The sequence below is a fragment of the Gopherus evgoodei genome, chromosome 9, assembly GCF_007399415.2.
Source record: "Gopherus evgoodei ecotype Sinaloan lineage chromosome 9, rGopEvg1_v1.p, whole genome shotgun sequence".
In the NCBI taxonomy this organism is placed as follows: Eukaryota; Metazoa; Chordata; order Testudines; family Testudinidae; genus Gopherus; species Gopherus evgoodei.
In genome coordinates this window covers 5,597,164-5,608,474 of record NC_044330.1, presented here as the reverse complement: position 1 = coordinate 5,608,474, position 11,311 = coordinate 5,597,164, and the positions used below count along the sequence as shown (strand labels likewise).

Sequence of the window (11,311 nt, the reverse complement as noted above, 5' to 3'; positions counted from 1 at the left end):
GGAGGTGAATTGCGTTTCCTGAATCCTCCTCTGCATGATGTTTGTCTAGACTGCAAACGCTTTGGAGCAGAGAACTGTCTTTGCTCTATGTTTGGGAGGTGGGATGGGGGCTAGACACATCCTGATACTAGTTTAATCATGATCATTTGAACCCCCCAAATGACAACACTCCCGAGGACACTTCCTAAGCACACCCAGACTGGCTGGAGTGCTGGGTTGGCGTGGGAGACGCACAGAGACACTGACAGACAGAGCCACCCGCGTGCATGGCCACTAATTCCCCCCCACCCCCAGCCCACAGGTGCAAAACCAGGGGGGTTCCTTTGGGAGAGTTGCTCTGTATTGTGTTGTGGCCAAATTCTACCCTGGCTGGCAGCGCCTGGAGTGCCCACAGACTCAGCAAAGTCATTCTGGGTGTGACTCAGTGCAGAGACTTTGTCTGGAAGCAAAGGTCCAGCTTTACAAACACAAAACTTGGTTCGATGCCAGAGGGTGGCACCTGTTGCTGGGGAAAGAAAAGCAACCTGCAAAGGTCTCTTCCCCAGCCACAGCCATGGAAGTCACAAGCCAGGAGACTCAAATTTCAGTCTGGATCCCTCCAGCAGGTCACGGTCACAGTCCAGAAACGAAACCACCTCCAAAGGCAGATGAGTTGGGACCATGGAGATATGGCAGCAAATATTTTCTCAGAAGATTGGGCAGATGAAACCAGGAGACAGGTGGACTCTGAAGGCGGATTATAACCTTCAGTCCAACGACCTGGACCCTGGATGGAAGCAATTCCTACAACAACATGCATTTGCCAGGTGAGGGGTAGGTAGCAGGAGAACGGGGTTAGCAAAGGGCTTTGTGAGCAGCAGCATCTTCCTTGCATAGCACTACCACAGACTGTTAAGGGCTGGTTGAATAGTAAAGGAAGAACTAATGCACAAAGCATCGGGCTGGTGGCAAATCTTCCTCCTAAATGATTAGTCAAAGGGAAACGGCTTTTTGGATCGCATGGAAATTTTCATGAAAAACAGTTGGTTTTTAAAAAAAACTTTGGGGTTTCCCCCCTTAAACCCCAAATGGAAAATGTTTTGGTTTTTCGACATCCCCCTCAAAATTTTTCATGGGGAGTGGGGAAGGGAGGAATCACTTATCAGCTCTAACAAAGAGATATTTACGGACAACTTTTGTGCATTTTTTGCACCATTTTTGTTGACATTTTTGAACTTCCAGGCAAGCTCTATTCACTAATATTCTTGTGAATACAGACTCCAAGTTCCGTTTCCTGTGACGAGTGAGATCATATTATTCTATATTCGTAAATATCTGCACAACTAGTGGGCACTTGTCAAAATGTGTGCGAAACCCAGGAGTTCCACGAAATGGAGCAGCAGCGATTGATTCATTGCCTGAAAATTCACACCTGAACTCCATCGTTCGTTAGCCTCTGCTTCAGAATGCTCGTCATCCAATCAGGGCGCAGAAGCAATACCATGTGACTCAGGTGACCAGTTAGAGATCCCAGCTTGGCAACAATTGAAGAAGGGGAAGGCCACTAGCCCAAAGTATTTGGTGAATCCTTACAAATAGCAAGCCCATGAAGAAATGTAGACTTAGTTGATGTCTGATTCCTTGACCAGAAAATAGGGCTCAATCATTGCAACTAATCTTAAGGAATAATTTGACCAGTTCTAACAATGTTTAGTTACCTGCATATTTCCAGTGTGACCATCATTGTAGTGTCTGGGCGCTGGATTTTTATGATAATATTGATTGCTCTGGAGCATTTTAGAGCTGTCACAGACCACAGAAAGCCATGGGCTGGGAGGGAGAAGTGGCTGGAAAGTACCAGCAGGGAGGGAGATGGTGACAGAAGAGGAGGGGGAGGAAGAGGGAGTGGGGAGAGACCAAGAGGCTGACCCGGAAGGAGGGAGATAAGGCCGAGGGGTAGATTGGGGGTGGGTGAGTGAGGGACCAGGCAATGCAGGGGTGGCCGTGGAAGGCTGGGTCATGCACATGGACGGGGCTGGGGGAAGCAGTGAATTACACCCACCTCAGTTCTTCTAGACATTGTCAGTGTCATCTCGAAATCTGACCCAGTGCCGCCGCCCACTCATTCTGCTGATTTTCATCCCTGGTGTTTATTTCCCCACCCCAGGGCTCCAGGCCTGCAGCTTTATTGCTGCTGAATTATGCTGAGCTCGCTCTCCTTGGAGATGTCTCTGGAGCCACCATGCCCAAACTGGCTCGGTTTTGCTGCTGGCCCTTTACTTCTCTAGGGTCGCCCCTTTGTTCTTCGCCTGCATTTCCAGGCAGCAGGGCCAGTCCTGGCTCGAACGGAGAGGAAGACTCCAAGAGTCAGCCCGGATCTATATAACAATGGAAAGATCAGCTGGAGCCAGGGGCTGGTTGCGGTGGACAGGCAGCAGCCTAGGAGTGGCTTGCAGAAGGGATTCTGGGAGCAAATATGGATGCAATAGCAGCTAAATCTATACCTCGTTCTCCTGAACATTGGATGATTGTTATATGTTACTTATGGAGCACTGTGGGGCTGTCCAGTACAGTGAAAGTGAGATTCCCTGCCCCAAAGAGTTTACAATCTCAGTTAAGAAGGGGATGGAGGAGCCAGGAAAGGGAGAGAGGAGGGAGAGGACAGTATGAGCGTTTGGTCACTTGGGAAGCTATCACATACGATGTACAATTATTTGGATGGTGATAGGACCCAAAGGCCTCTGTCGGCTTGCTCTCCCTTGGGCTAGGCATTCTCAGCCATAGAGCAACGAATCTCTGCCCCTAGAAAGCTTTAACTCTCAACAGATGGGGCCAAAGGGGATTTTTATGACCATGACCATTATTATTTTGAAACCTCTGAGGGGGTACAGCTCGGAAGCCTTCTTGAAGCAGTAGGTTTGGAGGAGGGGTGTGAAGGTGGCTGAGGGGAGCTGTGGTGTTCGACGCAGTGAGGACATGGCATGTGGGGGGCCTGGGAACTGACTGGTCTTTGATTCCTGGCCCTTGTCACCGCACCTGGGTCAATGTTACAGAAAGCCGTGTGTTGGGTCAGTATCCGATAGCTGCTGCTGCAGATCAGGAAGGAATTCTAGGCATCGGGGAAGCATGAGAGATGGTCCGGCGGTCACTAGAGTCCATAACTATTTGAATGTCAAACATCTGTAGCCAAAACCAGCTCTCAATAGCCATCGTACAGAGGAGCAGAAGCCATCCTGTTTAGAGTGGACTCGTGCCGGAAACCATTTGCAAGGCAAAACAACGACAACTGTATTGAACCTAGTAACTAATAAACAGTCCTATACAATCTTCAGTGCTAGTAGATGGCGCTTCATAGAGTAATAACTACCTACATCTCTCGATCTCCACCGCCCGTGTACAGCGCTCAGGAACCCATCCTGCGGGACGGAGACTAAGTTCTCAGATTAGCTAGCAGCTGCAGCCAGTTGAGGGCTTTGAATCTGGGTTAAGTTTTACTTGTCTCCTGCTTTCTCCTGTTAGGTTTCAGAGCTCACAGTGCTGGCACACCTGGCCCTAGGCGCAGGTGAACATTCTCTTCCACGTGCACCTGGACCGGAAGCAGAGACAGGGCCAGGTGAAGATGAAAATCTTCAGACAAGAGTGCAAGAAATGCCTCGTGCCGAAACTGGAACAGCCTGAATTCAGTCAGGAGAACGTTGAGAGAGTCCTGGAGAACCTGATGCTGAAGATTCGCGGGAAATGCTACAGAGAGGCCATCAATCCCCACGACCTTTCCAAGATCATCGTGGAAGCTCAGACAATGGGGCCACATGACAGCTCCCACTGTGATGCCGGCTGGGCATCTGTTGCATGAAATATGAAGCCCAAGCACCAGGCAGCACCTTCTTTAGGCCTGCTTCTCTGTTGCCGCGCATCTTTCCTGCCCAGGAGGAATGGAGAGAAGAAGAGACGGGGAGCGGCTGTGACTGGGGGAGCAGCTGTGACTGGTGGCGCTGCTGTTGCTACAGTTGTTGTTTGGTCATATTTTTGGCTGTGCTCATTTTTGTTCTGCTTTATTTCAAAACCAAGTAGTGGAAATTTGACACTCGTACTTGTCCCGAATGTAACTGAACTGTAATAACCTGAGTAGTCTGTATCCACAATCTGTCAGTCTTTAAGGTGCCACCGGACTCCTTGTTGTTTTTGTAATAATCTGAGTAATAACTGGGCTTGGAAAGATTAAATTTTTATCTGTAAATGTCAGTAAATGTCAGTGTTCACCGCACACTATAAACCAACATCAGTGATTGAAATTTACCGATAGGTCAAGTAAGAAAAATACTGCTTTGGGCCTCCTTAGCCCTGGATTTCAACATATTTCCTTGGTATATTCTGACAGTTTGCTCTTTAACGGTTATAAAGCTTTAATTTTTTGAATCGCAACATTGTCCGTCATGAAATAATTATTGTCTGACCCCCCCCCCCACTCCCAATTGCCTGACTGCCTCCTAATTTCCCACAACTATGAACATTTAAATCAATAAACATTTGGGGGAAAAAAGCCTAACCTGTTTTTTTTTTTTGCAGCGGTGAAAATTTACAGAGATAAAAAATTTAAAAAATCCTTAAAAATAACCATGGATATTTTCTGTTAGAATTATAGAAGTAATCAAATTCTCTCAAGCCTAGTAATAATAGAAAATGCACCTGTATATGTAGAGTTTAATGCGTGCACTGGGCTGAGAGCTAGAAAAAATGTCTTTCTATTGGCCAGCTGAGCAGATTTCATCTAGGAGCCACTGACGGGTGGTAGCTACGGACCCCTAAATGCCCCTTTTGCGTGGTCAGTTTTCAGAGTAGAACTGCCATTTAATCGTGGCATATATAATCTTTCCCAGGATCCAGCCCTGGATAAGCCGAGCAATAGAACAGAAAGATGTACGTCAGGCAAAAGACCTTTGAATTTGCTCACCTGACCCTAGGGAGTTCAAAGGAGTGTTTAGGGCTTCACTGATTCTTGAGTGGGTGGAACCCCTGCCCCAGACAGCGATCTTGGGCATGATTTTCTAAGCTGCCTGAGAACAGACAGCCTCCTGTTTAAATATCTATGTAGCTGCAATTGAGTCGGGAGGAGGCTAGATACCCTCCATGATGCCTGTAATTTTAGGGCCTGTAGACAGGACGTTTCCCACTCGCACTTGGGAGGCTGTTTCACAACCTCAGGCCCTTTGTCTGTCAGGCTGGTTGGCCAGGCCTTGAGCTCTGTACATTCAACGAAGGTTTGATGTGTTCCCATGAAACATCCTGGAAACCTCTCCGTCCCACGGGCCAGCTGTCGCTAGGGCGACCAGACAGCAAGTGTGAAAAATCGCTACAGGGAGTGGGAGGTAATAGGAGCCTATATAAGAAAAAGACCCAAAAATCAGGACTGTCCCTATAAAATTGGGACATCTGGTCACCCTAGCTGTTGCCTGCCTGTGACAAAATGCTTGGAAAGTCTGCCGCAAACCCCTGGCAAGTTCTCCTCTGTGTCCTTTTCTTTAAAGGGTGGTGTTACAAGTGCAACCGGGCAGCACTGGCTGTGTGGAGAGCTGGTGAGTCCCAGGCCTGCAGGCAGGGTTCCCCCTGAGAACTGGCCTCTAGGGACCTGAAAGCAAGATCCTCAGCTGGGCTTTTCCATCTCCACTGATAATTCCCAGTTTATAGAGTTTTTCTGGGAAACTTCCCCAGCCAGACTGAGTTCGCCCTCCAGTTGCCTAGGTGAGCCCAGTCCCCACACGGTCAGCTCTGCTCTGGCTGTTAGTCCAGGGCTGCTGCCTGCTGTGAGTGTGTCTGGACGCTGAGCTAGGAGGCTACAGTTTGGATGTTACTGTAGTTGTGTAACTTGCACCTTGAGCCCTGCACTCCTTTGTGGTGAGGGGAAATCCTGGGATCGAAACAGCCTGACTCCTGCCTGCAGAGATCAGCCCCTCTGCAGTGACCAAAGAGTCCAGCTCTGAAGCTGGGGATCATTCATGGAGTTTGTGAGGGCACCATCTTTTAGTCAGTCATTCAGGGAAATTGTTTTGGGGACCCCCTACTCCCTGAACTGTGTCCTCAAGCCTGGGAGTGAGAGTTTGGGGATTTTATAACCTGCTGCATATTAAACCTGTGGAGCGATTTATCACCTTCTCCCATTTGTGAGTCCTTTGGGCTGTACTGAACCCAGTCCCTGCTAAACCACTGCAGAGAGGATCTCGTGGTCATAGGTCATCAAGGGTCCCTACAAAGTATGTGTACCAATGGGACACTGATCTTACATATGCTACATCAGGTCACTTGACTGAGGAAAGTCATAGGTATTATCAGTGTGGGCACCAGTGACTCTAAGAATAGTGTTTTACCCGTTATGTTATATTTGTCTCCTGTTTAAAATAATTACTGTGCTGAAGAGATTGGATGTGTTTATGTTATTTCTTGGGGGTCTCTAATGATCTGGCAAGTAAGTGAGGGTTACCCTGTGGTTAAAATTTTCCTCCCAAGCTGCCCTGGTGACCCTGCCAGGAAGGAGCGAGGGGGTATCCTCATAGGGAACAATAAAGAAGATGCACCCTGCTGAGTGGGTGGCGGGATCCAGAAGAACACAGACCTGTCCATCAACACCTGTAAGCAGATTGGCAATAAGAAGGTAACCGAGTGGAGAGGGGGCGCTACCCCAGACTACGCGGTGTGTGTAGATCTGGAAGTCACTGTTAGAGAAGGTGCTGCTAGACAGCACTCAAGAATATATTGTTCCTGGGGTTTGTAGGACCAACAGAACATCTTGTGCCCTGCAAATGGCTTCTTGTGTGTGGGTTTTTACACGGCTCTTCCCAGGAGGGATTTGCAGCCTTTTGCAGGGCGAAGAGAGGGCTAAGGCCTGTTTCCCGAGGATGGCTGAATGGCAGAGAGGGTAAAAACGTTGATCCAGAGTCTGTTTGCCCTGGCTGCAAGCCCCTCCCCTTTCTCCCTGAAGCAGCGACCCCTGGTGGCAGCATCACCCTATGGAAAGGGAGGTGGATGCCTAAAGGAGGGAGCCAGTGCTGCAAAGTTCACTGGGATACAGCGGGGGTCTGCTGCCAACGCGGAGCCCTGTCCACGTGGGGTGGTGTGTGCAGGGCCGGTGCAACCATTTAGGTGACCTAGGCGGTCGCCTAGGGCGCTAGGATTTGGGGGGCAGCATTTTCTTCGGCAGCGACCGTGGCGGCCAGATCTTCGGCTGCCCTGGTCGCCACCGGCATTTAGGTGGAGGGAGCTGGGGCAGGGGAGCGCGGGGAGGGCCGCCTGCAGCAAGTAGGGGGGACGGCACGCAGGGGAACTCCCTGCCCCAGCTCACCCCTGCCCTGCCTCCTTCCCGAGTACGCCGTGGCTGCTTCACTTCTCCCGTCTCCCAGGCTTGCGGAGCCTAAGTTGATTGGTGCCGCAAGCCTGGGAGATGGGAGAAGTGAAGCAGCGATGGCATGCTCGGGGAGGAGATGGAGCAGGGGTAAGCTGGGGGCGGGGGGGTGCTTGAGGGTGGGCGGTGGGGAGCTGCTGCAGGGGGGGCACCTCAGGGAGGAGGGGGGGGAGCTGCTTCAGGGGGGGGTGCCTCAGGGCGGGGGCTCGGGTATGGGGGAGGGAGCAAGGTAGAAGTTTCGCTTAGGGTGTGAAACATCCTTGCACCGGCCCTGGCTGTGTGTGCATGAGGGCACGAGGACGCTGCGGAGTTCCAGCAGGAATGTGTGGTCCCCGGGCTGAATGTGTCCCAGGGTGAATACCCTGGAGTTGATGCCTGTGGGCAGGGCAGTCCTGCACAGAAGCAGCATGTTAGCTCCACTTTCAGTTTCGTTTCTCACGAGCCCTGAGCTTGGTTCCACACCCAGGGGCCTGAGTCCGTAGCAAGGAGGCAAAGGAGCCCACCTGCCCGAGACTGTTCCTCAGGGAGGGAGGGGATGGTTGCAGACCCAGGAGCCCCTCTCGCCCCTTAAATAAGTCACATTCCTGGTTCAGACAATAAATGCTGCTGCTCAAGAGAGGCTGTAAGGGGAAGGTGAGAACATGAAAACCTGGCAGTGGAGGTTTCACCAGAAGATGGAATGGGAGAAGCCAAATGACACCTGGTCTCTCACCATGGAGGATGACCTCAGTCCTCAAAACCCAGAACGCCCATAGCACCTCTACCAGCAAAGAAAAGCATTTGCCAGGTGAGGGAGAGCAGACAAACCGGGCAGTGAATGATGCGCGAAGGCATGGACGGAGCGTGAACCCTGCCTTTGGGGAGGCTAGCCTCCCCTCCCTTCCACCTCCCTTGCCTGCCAGAGCCCTGAGCCCCCTCCTCCCCCCCGTGGCCAGAGAAGCCCTGGCCATACAGTCTTGAGCCCTGGCCACCAGCCCAAGCTGAGCCCTCACCGGCTTTGGGGCAGAGGGGGAGCAAGGATGGGGCTTGGGGTGGAGCGTGGGGGAAGCCACAGCCTGGGTAAGGGGAGGCTTAGCCTCCCCTGGCCTATGATACCAGCTGCCCATGCTCCAAGGTGATTTTCTCCTGGGGCACAGAGCCATGGTACTAGTGTTAGTGGGGAAGGAAGCAGGGAGGGCAGGTGAGAGATTTGGGAATAGCTGCGACTGAATGATCGATTGGGCTAGTCCTTGTGTTCGCTGCACACACGTGTAAAAGGGATCTAGGCATTAGTGCTGATGAGTCACCGTGATGGCACTAAATATTTGCCTCCTGTTAATTAGCATTTTCCACCACTGTAAAAGTTTGTAGAGCAGGAAAGTGTGACTCCCCGCTCCCAGAAGTGGAAATGATGTCATCGTTAGAGCAAGACAGCACATTTAAACAAATTCCCTTGAATTTCCATCAGTAGTTTAGCAAACAAGCAGAAAGCTGGCGGAAGCAGTGAATTTACTATTGCAGGATATATGCATCTTTCAATTTCATAACTGACCACACGTCTTCACTCCAGATACCGTCAACTAAGAGCTATGCTCATCCAATCCGGGAACAGAGACGGCTCATGTGATATACATGGCAAGTCAACACTGATCACATTTCAAATGTCAAATACTCACTAAGGGTCAGTTGGCCAAGAATTATTCACAGAGATTATCCCTCTAATAATATATTATTATCACTACATATTTGTATTACCAGAGCACCTAGGAGACCCACTCAGGACCTCATTGTGCTAGGTGCTGTACAAACACAGAACGAAGACAGTCCTTGCCCCAAAGAGTTTACCGTCTACGTATAAGACAAGACAACACTTTGCTGCATGATCCTTCAGGGTGGCAGGTGAATGTGACTTAATGCTATTAGGACTATGCCATATGGGCACTGGATCCTGCAGAGCACTGAGTGCTGCTGGGAGGAGCTTGGGTGGACAGCAACAGGGTTTGGAGGTGCTCAGCACCTTGCAGGATCAAGCCCAATGTCAGTGGATGAGTCTCTCTCAGCATTGAGTTTGGGGGCTGGCGTGGGCACCGGGTTAAATGTACCTTCCTTCACCCCCGTAGGTTTCAGTGCTCATGCTGCACTTGTCGCTGGCCATTGACTCAAGTGCTTATTTTCTTCCACATGCACCTGGATCGGAGTCAGCGCCAGGGGCAGGTAAAGATGAGGGTCTGTGGGCAGAAGTGTGGGAAGTGCCATGGAGCGAAGTTTGAGACGCCCATGTTCAGCCAGGAGAACATTGGGAGGATCTTGGACAACTTGGTGCTGAAAATCCGTGAGAAATGCTACTGAGAGTCCATCACAAACCGTGATTTAGCTGACTCCATAGTCGAAGAAGATGTGGAAGGGCCACATGACAAGACCTGTTGTGAGGCATGTGCTCTGGGGATCTGTTATCTGTCTGCCTACAGATTCGTTATTCCTGCTTCTCTGGCTGCAGCTTCTCAGCTTGGCCAGCTGGCTTGGCGGGGAGCAGACACAGAGAGCGACTGGAAGCTCTTGCGTTTTGTGGTTGTTTTGCTCATCTTTGCTGTACTTCTTAGTGGGAAGTAGGAAATTCAGTGCTCAGAATGGTTCCTTAATATTATCCACATGGGTTGCTAATGCACCTTCTCTTTTTCATGGAGAACAAAAAATCTGGCCTGAGCCATTTGCTAGGAAATCACCATATGCTTAATGTTACCATGAAATGCTTTAGAGAGACTGACCATGCCTATTCGTAATGCACCAGGGTGATAAACAGGGGCTGTAAAAAACAGACCTTCTCAAAAGCAAGAGGGCACATTGTGCCCCTTCTTGTCGGCACCTGTGCCCCCCCTTGGGTCTAATCCAGCGCCCAGTGGAATGAATGGAAAGACTCCCCTGACTCCAGTGGGCATTAGATTGGGTCCTCTGCCCCTGTCAAATCCTCATACTCCATCTCTATGCCTTGTACCCCCCCTGAGAGTGTAAGGGTAGGACCCCAGAGGGGGCTTCGCCGCCCCAGAAGAGGCTGGACTTGAGAGTAGCTGCTCTTGTATGCAAGATGCATCCTGGATCATCTGCACAACTAGAGGGCCACTCTCGCATCCCTTCTGGGGTGGCGGGAGGGATAAATGCCAGGAGCCAGAGCCACGTAGCTCCACTGGCTGCAGTGAAGCTATGCTGATTTCACTAGCTGAGGATTTGGCCCGAGGAGTTAATCTATCCCTGGATAACTTGTCGCCTTCCATGGGAGTGGAGCTGATTTGAGTAGAGTCCCCAGTGGAGGAGCTTGGCGCTGGGGCAGGCCAGAAGCAGGGACCATGTTCACCGGACAGCGAGTTCAGGTCCTTAATTACAGCCCTCTTGGGCATTGTATACCTGGGTGTTTGCATGGCAGGAAACACCCAGGTATACATTCTCGTCAGTCATTGGTCACATCCTGCTTTGCACTGTGCTCTTCTGTCTCAAAACAGAATCCTGGGCAGAGCAGCGATCTGAAGATGAAGGAGTTTCTTGGCTTGGTTTATATGTAACAAGGAAAAGCCAACTCTGTCTGTGTCCCTGTAGACGTGTGGACTCACCACTGTGGTGCTTCCTGCTGGTGACTTCTGGGAATTAACTCGTTCCAGCTCCGGAGCACCCTCTGCAGACCGGTGATCCACCTGTCCTCTGGCCCCTGTGGCCTTCTCTGGACCCAGTGCCCTTTTAGCTGTGGTGCTGCCCCCTGGCAGTAACCCCTCAGTCTTAAGGTCTCCCCTCCCTGGGGAACACCCACCCACTATTCCCACCTCGCCTCAGTATATGGCTACTGCCAGTCATCGTCTAGCCCCACGCCCTGGGGCATACTGCAGTATCAGCCACTCATTACTGGCAAGGAAGGTTTGGACCTGCTGCCTTGGCCTACCCCTGGGCTGCCCTCTGCAACCCCCAGTACCCCTT

General features: G+C 51.0%; 1 protein-coding gene and 1 pseudogene across 1 annotated transcript; both read left to right on the top strand.

Moving 5' to 3' along the window:
* The first annotated feature begins 591 nt into the window (after positions 1-591).
* On the top strand, positions 592-4,319 carry LOC115657832 (receptor-transporting protein 3-like). Its single transcript, XM_030576111.1, is given in 3 exon segments — positions 592-806; positions 3,499-3,803; positions 3,806-4,319. Coding segments are annotated over 3 exon segments (696 nt in total). The 5' UTR covers positions 592-660; the 3' UTR covers positions 4,051-4,319.
* Positions 4,320-7,848: 3,529 nt separating this feature from the next.
* LOC115657505 lies at positions 7,849-11,039 on the top strand (annotated as a pseudogene).
* Positions 11,040-11,311: the final 272 nt, after the last annotated feature.